The 19,577-nt window shown below is 38.7% G+C and overlaps 1 protein-coding gene across 2 annotated transcripts; it reads right to left on the bottom strand.

Annotated features, from left to right (window-relative positions):
* Positions 1 to 100: 100 nt before the first annotated feature.
* Positions 101 to 2,980, bottom strand: hmox2a (heme oxygenase 2a). Of its 2 annotated transcripts, none has more exons than XM_063884231.1 (7): positions 2,903 to 2,980; positions 2,243 to 2,391; positions 2,006 to 2,123; positions 1,565 to 1,732; positions 1,054 to 1,377; positions 779 to 917; positions 101 to 363 (listed from the first exon to the last, which is right to left on the bottom strand). In XM_063884231.1, exons 2-7 carry the CDS (start codon positions 2,323 to 2,325, stop codon positions 236 to 238), a joined length of 960 nt encoding a protein of 319 aa, XP_063740301.1. In that variant the 5' UTR covers positions 2,326 to 2,391; positions 2,903 to 2,980; the 3' UTR covers positions 101 to 235. The 2 variants fall into 2 exon arrangements, with proteins under 2 accessions (XP_063740301.1, XP_063740302.1); XM_063884232.1 differs by having other exon boundaries at positions 2,243 to 2,361; positions 2,903 to 2,973.
* Between the last annotated feature and the right edge of the window lie 16,597 nt (positions 2,981 to 19,577).

Raw genomic sequence — 19,577 nt, 5'->3', positions numbered from 1 at the left:
TCCACAGACTGAATAATAAGGGAAATAAGAATAAATAAAGGCTGAAAATGTCAATAAGGAGATGCCTCAAATGTTTGCTGCAAAACATGATTTACAACTGTTCATTTCCTGTTTTATTGTTTGCTACTTTCAGGCTGAATATCATTCACCATGAAGAGGGATTAACGTTTAGCAGGATGAAACAATGTTCTATGCTCTGCTCAGAGCTGATGACAAGGGTTAAGTCTGACAGAGTTTACAGAAGGTACCAGGCAGTGAAGCCAGCGAGGAGAGCCACCCAGGCAGCCAGGGCCCACTGACAGGGGGGGTGTCTGAGAAGCGTCATGGCTAACTGGCAGGCGTAGGTGGGATTTCCACTGGCAGCTGTAGAGAGGTGAGCGACGAAATACAGACAAAAATAATGAAGACATGAGGCCATACAAAGTAGGAAGATTGTCATTAAGTAATTTCATGGATTTAAACCCCTTTTGATATGCTGCAATATGGTGAAATGTGTTCCATTAAACATGCATCATTCAAGCTAATGATGCTTAGGATATATCACTTAACTATTAATAAATGCAAAGGGATGAGTCCGTGAAAAAAATGTTGTTTATAATTTTATGATCTTCTGAAGTTCAAACATTTCTTTTGTGCAGGGAAAATTAAAAACTACACAACAAATGTCAGTTAAAGGGACCTGCAAAACATTAAATGTGATGTAGTATAAATATCCTGAAGCTAATCAAACAATTATTTAAAAAAGTATAATGAAGTGATATTTTATGGACTGTCTTACCCATTTTTGCTGCATAGTAGGGACACTTGTTGATATCACCTCCATCCATGATCTCTGCATGACTGTGTCCTACTCCTAACCCTGCATCTTGGACTTCTTCTTTGATAGTCTTCCCAATCTCTTCAAGCTCTGTAAAAACCTGTTGCAGAAAAAAGAGTTTTGTAATAACTTTATATTTTTCTTTCAAATGCCATGTCTTCTCATCAACTTTGAAACAGAAAGTTGTTTCTGTATAATGATTTTGTGAGCATAGTGTCTTGCCATGCTGCCCTCACCATCATATTAAAGCTGAAGGCTCGGTTGGACTCGCCAACAATCCTTTCTTTGGTTTCAACGTCCAGTTCTAGCTCATTCATCCTGCTACGGTAAAGCTGCTTGAAGCCTTTGTGACTGTGGATCCCCTCAAACTGGTAAAAGTTAAGGCCCTCGCCTGTTGAGGGGAGTTTCAGCGCCCTCTGGGCCACTTTCTTGAGGATTTGTCCGCCTGAAAGGTCACCCATGTAGCGGGTGTAGGAATGGGCCACCAGCAGCACCGGGTCCTTCTGTCCCACCTCGTGGATGCGGTCCACATAAGGCTTGGTGCCAGTGGAGAGGCTGATCTGTGAAGGAGAACATGGACATCACAGAAATTGCTTTCTAGTGTGATTAGTAATGTCTGCTGCAGAAGTTTGTTTCGGTTTTAATCAATTGTATAATATTATCAGGAAATAATCAACATATAATGCTATAGAACAGTGATCAAATTAAAGAAAGCAGGAAAAATAATACATTGTGCTCTCTGCTGACCTGGCTCTCCCAATCCTCTCCATAGAAGTACTCGAGGTCCCGGGCGAGGGCCTCGCGCCGATGCACCTCAGCAGGGAAATAGATTGGAGCGATGTGAGGATGGTCTGCATTCTTCTCAATCTCATCCTCCATGGCTGTGTAGACAAAGTACAGAGCTGCTGTGCCCCTCTGTCCGCAGAAACAGAGAGAGAGAAGAGAGAGAGTGAAAATGACTGATAAGGAATTCTGACAAAGAGCAAAAGCAAAGGTTGGATTTAAGAGCTAAATGTAAGATATTACTGATTCACGTTCTGCAAATATTGCAATTGCTATGGTTATTAATTCTGCTTTAAATATAAGGGGCCAGTATTGTGCCTGCAGCCAGTTTGTTAGTCTGCTAAAATGTTGCCATCATCATTGGAAGTTGGCTTATTACTTGCGACAATAATGTATGGACAACACCTTAAACAGCTCCTGTTTGATGCGGCCTCTGAGGAAATCTTTGACAAACTGGCAGTTCTCTGCTCTGTCGTGGGACTCCTTGGTCCCCTCAGCTAACATCTCCGACAGGTCGGTGGGGCTTGGTGGACAGAGAGGAAGAGAAGGGACTGACATGAGCACCTGCAGCATTTGACACACGCTCAAATCATTCAAACATTGTTTTAGTGGCAGAAACAACCAATGATCATGTTGTCATACCTAAGGACTTCGTCATCACCATCCACAACAATCCTTGCCCCTCCATTGGTCATGCCACTGGATTTGGGATCTGAGGTTGTCATCTTGGTGGTTGCAGGTGAGAGAATGATGCATCAATCCTGCACAAAACGGTTCAGCAACTCATTTTTCTTAAAGAGATTTAGATAATAACGAAACAGTATTACATGTTTTTGTATGTTATTGATTTTTTTGTTTGTTCTTCTGTACTGTTTGAAACAATTTTTAAATAACCTTTTTGGAATCATTTAATGTATTCTTATGCACTAAACACCAAGTTCATTAAATCTACTGATTGCATTTAAATGTAACCGCGATATGTTCTAAAAGGTGAGTAAATTATAAATCTATTGAAAATAGACAGGAGTCCGTTAAAGTCTACGCTGCTTAAATCTGTTTAAATAACACCTGATAACATTTGATACATTTTTGGAAAGATATTCTGTCAGAACAAGTGTCAGCAAAGAGATGACATTGCTGGACAGTTACAAAACTGACATTGCACGTCTTCAATGGCTACAGTTACGTCTTGGTTTTCGGATACGACAAACCTTAAATAATCGCTCTTGTTCTGTGAAAACACAAACATATATTATGTATAGTGCGATTTACTAGGAACATTAGATCCAAAAGCTGGTTTACCTTGAAGAAATACTGCCTTTATGGAGCACTCCGCAAGACCGTAGACACGAAATAAAACAAGCCAATCAGAATTCGTGATGCAGGGAGGAGGCACGCCGAGTGAATACATTTACAGATTTTTACAACCAATCAGATTTCTATTCATAGAAAAGAGGCGGGACAAATCTGAAGCACGTGTTGATGAAAAACACAGGTCTTAATGAAAAGGTGTTATGGGAAATGGAGTTTGCTTTATAAGTGTATCACTGGTACATTGTTTTTACAGTTTATTATATATAAGTGCGAGATTGGTTTTAATATGGTTTTTAAATATATGCTAATTGATTAAAAAAAAACCACTTGAAATAAGTGCAAACTACACATTTTACCACCAATATGTTATTTTTTAATTGGTTAGAAATCACGGAATATTCATTTTTGTCATGGATGTATAAACATCAATAACTGTATTGATCCCTGATATTTCCTGAGGTATCACCACACTCTGTACTGTAGTATATGGTTTTGACCAGCAGGCGTCACTAGACACAAAGTAATGCTCATACACTTTAATTTCACCGCTGAGTATGGTCAGTAACCCAGATCAGGTGGAGCAGTGAGACGCACTGGTAAATATTGATCAGCATTATACCTTCTGTGTTGCTTCTTTTGCCTGATTAATTACAATTAAGTGTAGCAATATATATGACTTGGCTATACTCTGCAGCAATTATAAATGTTTCTATCTGTTTGCGTTAAAATTGTTTGCTACCTGAGTTACTTCACCACATGTTCTGCCTCTCAGTCCCTCTAAATGGCACGGATGCAAAGACATAAACACATCTTCTTTTTCTGGCACCAGCTCACAATGTATGGGAACAGGATGGTTTACATGTCATATTTTAGATGGTTTGTCTTCTTATGGCTCCGTGTTTACATTGTTGTGTACTGTTTATCCATTCATCTTGTTAGCCTCCAGTCCAGCTGTGATTGGAGTCACACCCTAGATAAAAACACCCTCAGTTCGCCTATGGGCTCCCAAAAGAACACTTGAGAACATGAACAAAGGAACAAAGGTCCTGGTTTTGAGTTTTTTCCTCTGCAAAACCTCCGTGTATTGAAAGGGATTCTGGCAGCCCAGAGGGCTTCTTTCATGTCCTGCAGGGCCCTAGAGAGCCCTGCTTCACTGTAGGAAAACCCCACTTCTACTTGTTGCTGTCCTGCTCCAAAACTGCAGACCCACCTCTGTTTGTTTTTGTCATTGTTAATAACCGAGACGAGCTTCCTATGATCAACAATATTGCATTGACCTCAACTCCATTCTTGCCTGAGTGATTTTGCTTTTAGATTCAATACAACTTCCTGTTTTTACAAGGATTTTGGCTACTTTTATCTGAGTAATTAGTCATTAACAATATATAGGAAGGCACGTGTAGTTTTTTGGAACTGATGTGTAATACTCTTAAGTATTTCTGACCACTTGTGTTTCCCTAAAGAGGTGTTCATCACAGTGCAACCTGGATACTGCAATGTTTGTATTGCTCCCTACAAGTGCTAAACCAAGGTCATTGCTCCCTGGGGTTTGTATGACGCTGCTATGATCAACTGTCCAGCCATTCCAGATCCTGGTAATCACACATCTATCATGCAGGAGGTTTGTTCTCTAAGTTTGTTTACCACATTCCACTTTGTTTTTGTGCACATTATGTAGGATCTTTATTACACAAAAGGGAAACCTTCCTGTCTGTAAAGGATTTCCCCTTGTTTTCAATAATCAAAAGGCTCAGGCTAAAATAATTTGGAAGCGGATTGATTTTTGCTTCAAGCTTCAGATCAGTATTGTTTTTTAAAAAGAAAAAAACTATTTCGGAGTAGTGGAAACATTGTTGTCCTTTCATATATTGTTCTGTGACATTTTGCTGTTGTTTGACCTTGACTAATCATACAAAACTGTTCTTCAGTCCCTAGCCTCATTGACTTACCATTGACAAAATGTATTGCTCATTTTCCGAATGACCATTATGAAATTACAACACTTATTTCAAGTTATCATTTATTTCTATGATTTAAAAAAAAGGCATTCAGTCATTGAGGACTTATTTATCTAGCCTGCATCACTTGCCAAACCTCATGTGATAATACAAAATTAAACTGTTTGTAAGCAGTATGAAGGTTAGCCATTCGCCTTCTTTCTGACACAGATGAGTAGATTGATACCACTCTGTGAATAGTGTGAATCTAGATCAAGTAAAGTCTGAAAGTAATACGCTTAGCTTAGCATACAGTTTGGAAGCAGGGAGAAACAGCCAAAGTCAAAGATACACATACCAAATATTGTAAAGTTCCGAAAAAAACATGTTTTGTAGCATTTGTTTTATCTGAACATAACCAGACACTTTTAAATGACAATTAGGGGTTTTACTGGTAGTTACTACACATAGCTTTTCACCAAGAAAAACTTTACAGAATGTAAATCTCACATGCCAGCTTTACTTTTTTTGCTGAAGGGATTAAAAAAGCACGATACAACATAATGTTGGTATAAGTTGGTATGAATAGAGAGTGCCAGGCTAGCAGTTTTCAGTTGCTTCTAGCCTTATGCTAATCAAGCTGACTGTGTCCCCTGACTTTATAACGCAAAGGTTTTCTTGTATTACTTTTCTGTTATTAGCTTCATTTAGTTGTTGAAGTGTATATCCAACATTGAATGATTATGCTTGACCTGCTGATTGAAATACCCATTAATTCTATGCAGGACTTTGGCATGAATTTGCCAAGAGTATGATTTGTGAGATGGATTACTAAAGATAAAATGTAATATTTTAGAAGCCTACGGGAATGAAGGCCACAATAACCTAACCTAGCAGTGCACATTTTCTCACCTCCTGCAGGATACAGCTCTATTGGTGTGCAATAGAGTGGCAGCTACCGGCCATACTTTACTGATTTATAGCCGCAGAAAGTGAAAAGCTTCGGTCTCTGGTGGGTTTCGTGGGTGGGAGCCCGGACCTCGGTACCATAAATCCTGGTGGCTGTGGTGGCCTGCAGAGAGTGTGCTTAACCCTGCATCAGGTTTATAATTAGAAACACACCTCCCTGCGTTAGCCTGCAGGAAACCGCCCGGGCCTCCATGTGTGTGAGGCTGTTGGCTAACAAAGAGAGGAAAGTGGACACATGGGGCAAGCATGCGATGTGATCACAGTCCGGTATTTGAGCGCTGCGATCACCTCGTTAGAATGTGCAGGTGGATGGGAGGGCAGGATGGAGGGAGCCTATGAAACAAGCTAATGAGAAAAGAAAAGAACAGTCATAATTTTACTGTATGTTTCAATAAGACATCACTGAACTATGGGGTTATGCTACAGACAAAGCTCTGCATGTTGACTCATAGTTATGTATGTTGCAATGGGATTTCACTATACATACACATTTGCAATTATTTGAAGGAAAAATGGTTTTGAACCTGTCGAAGTATGGAAACGTTTGTGCATTTAATCTGTATTTATTTGTTTTGTATTAAAAAAACATTTTTCTTTATTTGTGACCGAGAAATTCCTACTTATGGACACTTGGATACTTGGCTGAGCTCTGCAATGTAGCTATAGCTTTTCACCCCCTGTCAATCTCTGATCCCTAATATCCATTATCCACTGCAATAACCCTGTACAACAACTCACCTCTGGCTGGCAGAGAACTCTCTGCTCCTTAGCCTCTCTGTTAACTGACACACATCACTCTCACTTGATACTTTACACTTACATTGTACATTTATACTTTATTTAATATTCCATTCACTGCACTATTATGTATATAACATCCTGCGTTGTATTTTGTTAACTTCAATAGTCTCACAGTTTACTGATTATTTATGTTCATATTCAACTGTACATATACATGTATATATATAATGCTGGTTTATTTTTATTTATATTTCTTCTTTAAGATGTTCATACTTTAGAATTGTTTATTTCTTATTTTATTTTATTTCTATGTGCAATGACTTGTATTGTATTGCATTATGCTGCTACAATGCGAACATTTCCCATTCTGAGATTAATAAAGTAAATCTTACCTTATTATATCTTATCACTGTGTCTCCAATCCAATCTAAATCCCATGGTAATGTGGCAAAGTTTAAGTGTGATTTTTATGAGTGATAGGAAATACATCGTAAGTTACATTTTGTTCAAAGCCACAAATGAAAGGAAATCCAACTGATCCCCGCAAACACAAAATGCACCCAGAGCTTGTGTGCTTGGATACGTGCAGCTGTATTACACTTGTACTCATGATGTCACAAACTTCTTAGAGCCAATGGAATTGGACAACCACAAGCATTATTGCGAAATACATCGTAAAAGTGATGATACTTGAATTGAACTTTTATGAATAGCAGCATACAGCCAAGACATTCTTAAACTAAAATCATACAGTAGTATATTTATTTTTAATTCCACACAACATCAGACATGCACATTTAAATTATAATTTAATCCTGAACACTAGAACCTAATAAAGCGTAAGAGATTTTATACACAAGTTAACAGATCCAGCATATTCCATCAGGTATTTTATGTGCTGCCGCTCATTTTTGCTTGCTGCAAATAAAACATCTGACAATGGATCAACGTTTTTTGCATGTTTTGCATCTTAGAACAGCCATTATACACCAAGCAGTCAGCAGAGCTAATGAAAAGCCTTTTTCTTTCAAAAAGGCAGGGAAAGGGAGGACTGGGACACATGCTCTGTAAGCCCTTCTGGTTCGGGGAGCCATGTTCTTGGACACGCTTCACGCCATTTTCTGTTTAATCAATTGTTTTTACGGACTGTCGCGTCCCACCGCCCTGGCAACCCAGGCCAAGGCCAGACAAAGATCTCAGTAGCGGGAAAAAAACGAGTTTAGGATTAACTGGTTCACCCTATGTTTTTGTTCCAGCAACAGTGCAGGGGATGTGTTGTAGGGTAACACAGGGTGAGGCTGAGGGAATCTGACAATAGACAATGGATATTCGGCACCACAACATCCATTGTGGTCTTTGGTAAAATGTCTCCTAGTTTGATATAAATATTCCCTCCTTTGAACCAAACACACATTTTTCCTTTTTCGATTTATAACAGCACAGCATTCTTTCACAAGGGAATTGGCCAACACATTATTTTTCTGTTTTTACAGTGAGGGGACATATATAAGAGTGTGTGCACGGCAGAAAGAAAGACAAGTTCTTCCATATTTGGAATGAGTAGTTCCACGTAAGATTGGCTTGGATATAAGCTCAATATATCCGTAGAAGGTTAATGAGGTCATCTAGATACACAGTGGACCTGTGTGACACATTGCATTGACACCCTCACAGGGAACCAAGCAAAGTTCATGGGTTAATATGTACAACGTATAACCTGCACTTCTCCCAATTGAACTGATCTCTGTCGCATTATTTTCTTTCTTTAAAGAACACATTGAAGCCAGCATGCAGAACCGGTTCTCACACCCGACCAAAAGAGAAAAGCCTTGTGGGCCACGCTGCACATTTGAATTCTTTGAAAGCGATGCCTCACCCAGCGGGGGGTTCCTGCTGAAAAGAGAAATGCGCCTGAGCTTCAACCTCAGCCTAATACAGGATGGAGGGAGGAAGACTGCTGTGCTCCCAACATTATGTTCCCAGTGTTCCCAGTGCCATTTCCAATACTGTTTTACATTTGTGATAGGTGAGAACAGTTTGGTCCCCATTAGACAGGTGTCAATTGGCTGATTAACTGTGTTTGCCTTGGCAATGCTCGCCAGACTGACAGTCTCCACATAAGAGCTGCAGGGGATTTCCTCAAGGTCAATTTCATCAATACTGAACAATGCCACATTACTGGACGAGGGAGGGAGGTAGCAGAAGGGTGTGACTGGGGAGTGAGATGGGTGGGTCTGGGCCTTTGGGGTGCTGAGTGATATAATCTGGTCAGTTATTGTAGCGTGTGCCCCTCGAGGCTTCAAGTACTCAACCTGAATACAGCACAATGACCAAGACAGGAAGTCAGTGTTTTGGTGTAAATCAACAGTTGGCAACTTAATAGCTCAATCGTAACGTTATCAGCAGCTCCATTGTGTAAACTGCAGTTTATGGGATGCGGAATACTACACAGCATGTATATACAGACTAGACTGTCAGCTATTGTTGAAAAGGTAATTAGAAACAGTGAGAATGCAAACCATGGATGCAATAACATGGCGATAGAAGCACGAGTCCCCAGTAGAAACTAAAAAGCATTCCTGTGTTTTTGTTGTTGTAATTGCCCCCTACTGATCTGTTTGAGCTGCATACATGCTGCCAATATAATCCAGATACAATACAAGTTGGATAGTTGACACAAACATTAAGCACCATATTTGGTTGCAGTGTTTGCAAGAAAATGTATTATTATTCTTACACAACTTCAACCTCATACTGTGTGCACAATGTTGCGCAAGCTTCTGTGACTGGTTGCATGTTTTTAAGTGTACATCTTACATAAACAATGTTTAATTTCACACTTCAACTAAACCATTACTAAACCATTATATAACTTCCTATTAGCCCTAACCAACCAACTAAACCAATACAAACCTGGTGAAATTTTTTTATGTGTGTGCTTTAAACAAAGGAATTTTTACTGGTTCTGCTGGACAGTATAACTTCAACTTAATAACAGGCTTGCTGTATAACTACTGGATATGTTCAATTGCAACAGTTTACTCTAAAATTCACCAAACTAACTTTAAAGATATGTGTTATATGTCAATGTTGTGCTACTCGATTTCTTCGCACCCAAAAAAATCTTTACTTTTGGTTAAAGTTATGCCATAAAGTATTTCTTGAGCATCATTTTTATATCAATTATTCATCCTGTGTTTCCTTGAATTTGTGCAGAAACGTCTTGCATGGTGAATGAAAAATGCAAAATATCAACATATAAGTGCACTTGCCCACTACTTGTCTGTGCGAGTATTCTAGTGTGTTGTAAAGTGTTTTAAAAATCAAGATTTTACAGAAAATGTATGAGTACGGAAAGAGTGTACAAATGGATAAATGAAACTTGGATTATTGTATTTTTTGTGTTGGTAAACAGTTGTTTAATATGATAATGTTAAAAGCGCCCCCGTTTACTTCAATTTATCAACAATCGTCTCTGTTTCCTTTAGGTTTATTTCAAGAATTTATAGTGAAAGTATTTGGGTAATTGGTTTACAAATGATCGGTTTGTGAGGAAAGCATACATTAAAAAAAGATGTCATGTCACACTGATCAGGCTGGCATTAACTCTCTGCAATAGTTTGAACAAATGTTAAGCGCTCATTTAATTTAACTGGGTTCGCTGCGACTGGGTCAAGTTTCAGCGCAGGCATTATTTTACAATCTGCTTACTGTTAGTGATCTACCTCTCGAGAGAGAAATAGAAACCTTTGCCAGAAAATAATTTCTCAAAAAGCATGTCGGCTTTCCCAGAGCCACACTGTTAATGAGACAATGCAGCTGATTGCTGAAAGAACCAAATGGAAAAATCAAATGCTTTCTGTACAAATTAATACCTCATTATTTATCGAGACAGCTACTAAACCACAGAAACTTTTTTAAAGTCTAGTTTCCATTATACTGAGAGAATGTGTTGAAAAATGAGCTCAGCACACATTCATTTTTCAACATCATCTCCCCAAATAACTATGGCTCTAGGGAAGAGCAATATCAAGGTAACATAGCGCTATGATTAATGCATGTCTTTAATACCTCTTCACATAGATGTGTGTAGATGAATTGAGCTAAATTTGACTATAGCTCATTTAATGTAAGTGTGTGTACAAGTGGTCAAAGTGATCAGTCGTTCATCATTTTCAAATCAATAGTCCAGTTAAATCTGGACTTTAAAAAATGTTAAAAGAGGAGTTCAGGCATATGAAATCATTGTATTCTAAAACAAAACCAGTACAGTACCGATAAATGCTTTTAAAGCTTGTGGTTACTGAGACCATTATCCTGCTAGGTAATGTAAAAAGATTACAAAGTTAAACAAGTGTTAACTTATTGTATCACATTTTAATCAATATTAGTATATCACCACAGCTCAACCAAACATGTGTCACTCCTTTATGATCTAAAATCAATCGTCAATCTGTGGTCTTCCATTATGCTCTTTTGAGTGTTTTCCTTTTTCCAGGTCAAGAGAAAACTAGGGAGTACATTTCCACAACTTGATGCATTTTCAAGGAATCTGATACAATCTTGGTAATACAGTCCAAAACTCAAGGCCCATTTGTTCAGTGTCTGCAGACTACACCCCGCTCTAACCAACAACTTGAGCCTGTCATTCATTATATAATATGAACTGGTATTTCCATCTACACCCACGTACACGCAGGCAATGTCTGAGTGTAGGGCGCACACACTTCGTCTACCTTTTTGTGTTCTTTCTGTCTTTTGTTATCCATGAAGACCTTTGACAGACTTCCATGTTTCTGTAAAGCTTTTTACAGCCTTCAATTATTTATACTACTTAAAGCTGGGGTAGGCAAGCTAGAGTAAGCTAGATTTTACACAACATACATGACTCAGCTTGTGGAAAACTACGGTCACGCGCATTCAGAACGTAGATTTGGGTAAACAACCACAGTACTGTGTTTAGTGCAGTTTAGCAAATGTTGAAATGCTAACATGTAAAAACTACTACGTCACCATGGTAAATGTTAACCTAGCTAAAAATGAGTATGTTAGCATTGTAAGCCTGTAAGCATGCTGACATTAGCATGCCTGTTTACTTTCTTAAAGTTTGTTTATCCTATTTTGGAATGAAGCTTCCAACCTCTTGTTCAAGGTGAATGAGCTCATTGAGACCATCATTGTTTCCTAAAATATCCCTGTCCCTTTCCCTACGACTCAGTGGCGCTCAGAGCCTCCTCCCATGGGATCACTGGCTAATAACAGCATACAATCAAATGTGTCACTTTTTTGTTATATTAGGGCATATTCAATAAAGGAGTGAGAGCCACAGAGCAAGAGAGATAAAGAGAGAGAGAGCGAGACAGCGAGAGAGCGAGAGAGTGTGAGAGAGAGAGAGAGAGAGAGAGAGAGAGAGAGAGTGAGAGAGAGTTCCTCCTCCAGATTCTCAGGCCTCTGCAGGTCCGTCTCAGTGGCAGAATGGACAGTTCCTGTGTTTGTGCCTGTTCCTGTCTCCCGCTGTCACCCAGAGGCGCGTCGCCATTGTTTCCGCATCGAGCGCCCGGAGGTCAGGGCTGCTCCCTCTCTCTCTCCCCCATCCTCGCTGCCCAGCGCAGGGAGGGAAGCAGGGAGAGGGCGGGAGGCCTGGCTCCAAACAGAGCTGGTCACACCTAAACGAGGGCCAGAGATGCAGTTGGAAAACACACACACGTCCACCTTTTGTTGTTTTGTAGGGTATTCCAGGCTCTCTCGTAAACACCGGGCAGGTAAACAGACTCCCTGTTCTGCACACTAAGATTAGAAGAGGGTGACTTTATTCACTGTACTTAACTCATCTCAACTGAACTCAAAAGTTCTCTGCTTCAGTTACATTCACTTTGGTCTTGTTGTTTGGTCACTTCTTCTTTTTTAGCTTCACTACTTTTCATTCTTTAATTCCTAGCCTACTCTTAAGAGCTGCTGTTCTGCTTTTTTCTCTTCCTTGCTTTACTTTGCTGTATGTCTAATCTATAATCCAGGGCTAGCGCAGTATTGCTTTCAGCTATTAGAAAATGTGCTTTCTCTTAAAACAACAGCATTTAATTTGCCTTAAAGCTATTTTCCAACCAGAGACCCATCGCACAAGCAACACATTAGGCCCATTCCCTACTTCAAACACCATTACCTCTGGCAGCCATCTTCAAAGTCTGCTCTTGTTTTAATCCCTAGTACAAATCTGTAAAGTTTCCTAAATGCTTCTTACATAGTTGCAGAGTGATCATGGTGACAAAATAAAATGTTTGAATAAAGTTAAAGTTACAATCACATCTCATCATTTCTGTAGCTGCTGACTACTCTCTGCACAGGACAAGTTTCTGGTTTCATTATCACATGTACAATGAATGGTATCTGGTTAAAGTCCAGCTCTGACTTCTCAATAAATACAAGCTGCTACGTCCTTCTGGCAGCTCTGCAGGATAAAGAATGTTTATACGGTCTTTTCACCTCACAGAGGGTGTAAATTGGGGTAATTTATATGTCAAATTACCATGATATTTATTCTGGCATAAGTATTCGAAGTTGTCCTCATACTCTCATAAATAAATTCAGGGCGGTGGGATGATGGATCATTAGAAAAGAAATCAATACAATCTAGGAGCTGTGTAATTATTCCACATAGCTACTAATTTATTGGTGGTTTTAGAGCAGGAAGTGCCACTGGAACAGCTTGATTTGTTGCATTGATAAATAATTCATGATAATTGTGGAAAAAGGGTAGAAAATAATCATTGCAAATGTTGCAATGTGACATAGCAAGGTTTTGGGGATTTGCATACAAATTGTAAACAAAAAACATTTGAATTATTGATATTGATCAACTTTGTCAGGCTGTAAAATGAATTGCCGAGCTTTCTGTACATTGCATGGGCAAAAAATGTGAACACTGCATGAAATGACATTGGAGACAATGGTGTGCCAACAGTTTGGGGAAGACCCACTCCTGTTTTAACATGACAATGCCCCTTAGCACAAAGCGAGGACCACAAATAAATGGTTTTCACAGTTTGATGAGGAAGGCCTTGACTTGCCTGCACAGAACTCTGACTTAAATCCCCCTGAACACCTTTTAACGCCAACTGCAAGCCATGCCTTATCGTCCAGCATCCCTTATCTCACTAATGCATCTGCAGCTCAGGTTTAGGTTCAGCCAGGTTCCAAAGTCATGTGCAAATCCTTCCGAGAAGGACGGAGCCTATTTTGTCTGCAGGGGTAATAAGATGGTTAATAATCAAATATGTCTGTATTGTTCAGTTGTCTGTTTACTTTTAGCCTTGTACTGTACATGATCCCTACACTGCAGAAACTACACCAATTCTGTATTCCATCTATCCATCTATAACATATTTCTCAATTTTTTTTATCTCCCACCACGTCGCCTCCACTTTCTGTCCTGTGACCCTCAGTTTTCCTCATGTGGTGTTATTTGCTCAGCTGGCAGCAGACGCCTTGACTCTGAGCTACGTAAGAAAGTCCGCGCTGGCTTCATATGTGCTGCTGATCCACACCTAAAAGGCTCTTTTTTCGTCTTCTACCTAAGCATCTTATATATTTTCTTTTACACCTCCAACAAACATTAGGCTTATTTCACCTCGCCTAATGGCACTTGTCGTTTCATGTGTATATTAAGCGTGTCTAAATAAACAGTTCAGTCTGCAAAGTCAGGTAGCTTCAGGGAAAATCAACCTAATGGTTATTACTGAAACTATGATAAACACTGTAGGGCATGAACGTATTTAACATTTTTAATATATAGCCATTTATCACGGGTTAAAAAGCATCTGCGTTCCATTGGCATTAACTGCAGGTAGCTAAGGCACTTAATGCAACGGCTTTGACTGCGAAATCCAACATTTTCCAGCTGAGATCAAGTTCTTAACTAATGGCTGATGCCATCTGGTCCTGATGAGGAAAGGAAACACTCCATGAGCCTTACGTAAAAGATTGTTATTTCACCGTTCAAGGGGTATGAGATTGTCCAAACAGAGGCAACGTGTTAGTGATAGATTCCAGGGATGATAGGGTGGTTTGTTTTACTATGACATTAGCAATCTCCTGTTGATCGCAAAGCAGACACAAGCACCAATATGTCATCTTTTCGAGGGCCTCTGGTCTTCATTGGACATTACTGTAAGTATAATTCATCATCAAATACAAACAAGTTCTGAAAATCCTCATGACATTTTAACAACCATTGTCCACCCAGGGGAGAAAAGCTGAACCCAAAGTGCCAGTAAAGGTGAAAAGGTGAGTTATGTAATAGTACCAAACTCAAAAGTAAAATGTAAACATGATCATATTTGATGTAGTGACTTTTTAGAAAAAAATTTGATCCAGAAGTTACAGAGTAACCTTATAATTAATTTGGAGTTGTTTTTATGTCTACCTGATAATTATAATTCCAAATTATCCACTCTCTGTAAGCTCTGTGTTTGGTCTCCACCAACTCCTAAGAATCTTATCTGGCTCTTTATTTGGAAAATGCTCCACCTTGCTTTCCAGCATGTCACTAAAGGTGTCTTTCTTCTGTTTGATGCCCATCGGGTAAAATGTAATGTGTATTGTTAGATTTTTATGTTGTCAAAAACAACAGTTAAATAGAGTCAGACAGCTAAACATAAGAGCCACGTAAAGATGAAGGGGGCTGGTAATCATTTTCTGTAGGTTTTCACTATGAATGACTCATTTCACATTGTCATTTCATAAATTGGTGTTATTAGAATGTCAATTGTAGGCACTTTGAATCAACAATGTACAAAGTACAGCTGATACTGATGGTACGAAATGTCCTGATGACAACATGAATGTCTCACATTCAATGGCAACCACTCAATTGCTTTTTAAACATTTCGCGCAAAACCACAATTGTCGACCTGCTGATGTCCGTAGGGTAAAAGTCAGAGTTTCACTGAAGTGATGATGAATCATTTTTTGGAAACTATAAATGTCTATACAAACTTTGTGCCAATCCATAGTTGATACGATAATTTACAGGTTCTAGAGGTCAAGGAATCACCAGGTTTATTGAAATTACACAAACAACAAAAAGATAAGTGTCATCCCTTAAACCAAGTTTACGCTCCATTACCTTAAATTAAGCTATTATTTATCTGTTAGACCATCATTTGGCCTTTTATTGGCCTTGCAGCTCTTAGCTGTCTCCCTTAAAGCTGACAGGGAACAGCACTTTTTCTTGAGCATTGAGCCCCAGAAGACTTTACATCTGTCAGATTGATCAGTTGAAAATCTGAAATACAACCATCAGGATTTGTACAATGATAAATCACTTACATGGTCACTCATTACACATAAAGATAAATATACATTTCAGCAGTGCATGTGTTACATACTGTCAGCAGAACCAGCCCACTTCCTCTAAAAAGTCCTTGGAAATAGCTCTATAATTTAATTAGTAACAGCTTGACCCTTTTTAGTCGTGAGATCTGTCCTTCAGTGTCCACAACTGGCTGACAGGGACCTGAACATGATGTATCTGCTGTCGGTGGATTTGTGTGAATAAAGTGGTTTTGCATTAACAGCTGGGTGCAGCACTCCTGGGGACTGAAAGAACAAAGGCTGATGTGTAGGCCGGCTGTGTTTTTGTGACTGTTTTCAGATCATGGAAAGTTAAGGTGGAACTTCAAGTGTTAAAATTGACTGTGAATGAAAAGTTTATAGTGTACACTTTGATTACAAAATGATATCCATTAGAATACATTGGACTTTAGGGGAATTGGCACCTGCTCATTCAATTATAAAATAGAATTACTTTTTGGATGCTACCTCCTTGAAGTCATTAATACTCTTGCATCTTGGTTTAACTCCTTTGTGTGAATTTACAAAAAAGAGAAACAGAATAATGAACTAATTAAAACGGTGTCAAACAACCTTACACCCATTTCTTATTAAAACATACAAAGGCCTCAATGTGATGCAGATTTAACTTAAACAGATACCAATGTGGCAAATACCTGTGGCAATTATACGATAATGACAAATGCTAAAGTCTGTCAGGACTGACAGATATGTCTTTTTTAAAGCTAGACCTGCAACAAGAAAGGAAAATGTTGGTGGGTCTACAACTGACTAAAACATCTACTAACGCCCAGATTAGACACAGTGCATTTAAGCAGGGTTTGAATTGCTTTTATTGACAGTTCAGCTTTTTGCACCCTGTTTCATAATGAAAAAACGCCCTTTAAAAAAAATATGTAGTCTAATTTAATAAATTGACAGGCAATCTGTTGCAACTGTTGCTGTATAGCCGGAGCTATATGAATCTACCCTACACATAGTGACCATGTTTTGAACATACATTACTATTATTAAATTAGTTTGGAAATGGTCTGATACTAATCCTACCTGCCCTTAACACAGAACCAAAACAGGCCAGGTTTTGATATTTGAGATCATATCCTGGATATGATTAAAACCAGGGGTGGAAATAACAGAGGGTTCATCATTGACAGACTATATAATGGCATGACTGAAAAAAAAGCCACTTATAATTTATTTTTAAATAAGGTATTTTAACATTATTTTAATTTCCTTACCATATTGTAATAAAAACATCAACCCCCTCAGGGGCACCAATGTATATATTGCCCGAGGCACCAAAATGCCCACAAATGCCTCAGCACTCAGTAATGAAAGTCTGCCTGAGAAAACTCATCATATTATGTCAGATCCAGAGTTTATGCAGCAGTTATCTTAAATCTATGTCATACTTATATTTGATACTGGGTAAACATGTAATAACCTATAAGAAAGCAAAGAAATTATATTAAACATTTAACTGACTGTATTAGGTAATAGGAAAATAATCTTGTCTTGTTAACATGTTAATAAGTTTAACTTGGCTTCTTGAACTATTTATTTGAAAAGCCTGTGACAGGAGTGACTACTTGCTTTGGCACAGCAACAGTGAAGGACTCTGGTGTGTAAAGTTGAACAAGTAGAACATCAACATGTGTCTTATCCCATACTTTACTTTTGTAAAGTGTGTATTTTTGTTTTTTCGTCAGACACATTTTGCTCGAAAAGCATTTCCATTCCAAACGCTTTACATATCTTGAATATATACAGCTTGCATGTTTTTCTCTGTATTTTAGTTTCTCTGTATTTTACTTGTGCAGCAGAAGTTGCCAGGGCAGAGGGCAGCATTTGGTTCTGCCCATTTTAAAATGAATAATCATGAAGATAGCTAATCAAGACAAATGACTACTTAACACTGGGTTTTTTCTTCAGAGGTGATCGCTCCCTCCTCTGTCAACAGATAAAATGCGGTGTGACCAGTCATGCTGTGTTGACAGAGCTGTCGACAAAGACACAAGGCCTGGGCAGACACCCAGCATATGGCTAAATGCCCTGTCATGCTGGCAGTGATATGCTTAACACACACATGCATACATAAATGCATAAATACACGGATACATCTACCCCCCAACCCCACACCCTGACTGCTTGAAGTCTCCTCATTTTGGATTAGGGTGCGAGAAGACATGAACCACTGTGTAATTGGCCTGGGAAGAATCGTTGGACAAAACAACCAGGACAAAGTTCTGAGGCTGTTCAGTGATGCATAAAAAAGAATTAGGTGAACATTTTAGTAAGTTGTGCTGTCAATTTAGCATAAATTATAAACATTATACCCTGGCTCTAAATTAGATTGGTCACATAAATCTGTGCATCGTTATTCAAGCTCAAATAAAGCAAATAGGGAAGCAACAGGTTGGCCTGGTGTGTTAACGTGTGTTGTCACCTTTCACATTTCAGGTACATTTGCAAATTAAGGTTTGACAATTCTTCAAGTAGCAGTTTAAAATGTAATTTTTAAATAAATAAATAAAAGCACATTTACAATAGCTGATCATTATACTGATATTTCCTAAGAACCTTCCATTATAATCCAAAAATAGTGGATAACAAAAACTCTGTCTGTGAGCACACCAGCTGGACATACATCAGATGCTTCCCAGATATCATTTACAGACAGGTTCAATCATCTGAATAGTATGTGCAATGTATCTATTTCTATGGAAGCAAAAATATTTATGATAACATCCAGCTGGACCATAGTCCCATCATGGAAGAAATTACTTTTTAGACTTGCATATTCAGATGTCTGTCTTGGCTCACTATACACGGCTCTGAGGCATTGCACAACCTCAAAACGCCATATTTTTCCAATAAATAACAAATTAATGTAGTGACTACATGGTAGCCATGTTACAAAATTCTCATTTGTCATTCAGATTTACATCTTAATTCGCCATACCAAATCAAATCCGGTCCTCCCTTGAATTTATCCAAGTACTTGACGTGTGGCGGCAGCAGGCTAAGACTGTTTCTGTCTCCGTCTCGCCCCAGTGTCTGCCAGTGCTCAAAATTATGAATCTAACAGCTGTTTACAAACAGCTATCAGACCATCAGGTAAGGACTAAACGTGGAGTGAATGGTTGGGGAAACACCAGCAGTCTTTATTTTGGTTTAGTGGCCCCCTGTGGCCTTCTGAATTCCCCTTTAGACCAACCTTACTTCGTCTGCAGTCTCCTTAATATCTGATTATTGTTCTGTTATGACCTGTGTTCTCTAAAAAGGGCTTTGTTGCGAACCTTTGTTGTTGAAAGCTCTTATAAAAATACATCTGACACACACAAACAATCCTGCGCACCCATACAGAAAAGCATGGCATACGTGCAGATTTGCATTTGTATACCATGCACTGTAAGGAGTAGATTTTGTTGGCTAATATTTTATTAACCAAGGTTAGTCATTATTATATTTTACCAGATTATTTGTTATAAGGAATCATACACGCACTTTTTGGTTATCATCTTGTGTAACGTTTATACAGCCGCGGACAAAAATAAGAGAACACTCCAATTTTTTCTTAAATCTTTATCTCTACATGTATGGCAGCCATTCCAGTGTGTGTTGAATTCCAAAACAGAGAAAAATTGCCAGTAGTCAAAAGACATACC

Source organism: Eleginops maclovinus, chromosome 5 (genome assembly GCF_036324505.1).
Source record: "Eleginops maclovinus isolate JMC-PN-2008 ecotype Puerto Natales chromosome 5, JC_Emac_rtc_rv5, whole genome shotgun sequence".
Lineage (NCBI taxonomy): Eukaryota > Metazoa > Chordata > Actinopteri > Perciformes > Eleginopidae > Eleginops > Eleginops maclovinus.
Note: the sequence above shows the minus strand (reverse complement) of the source record. Positions and strands in the feature narration are given on the sequence as shown.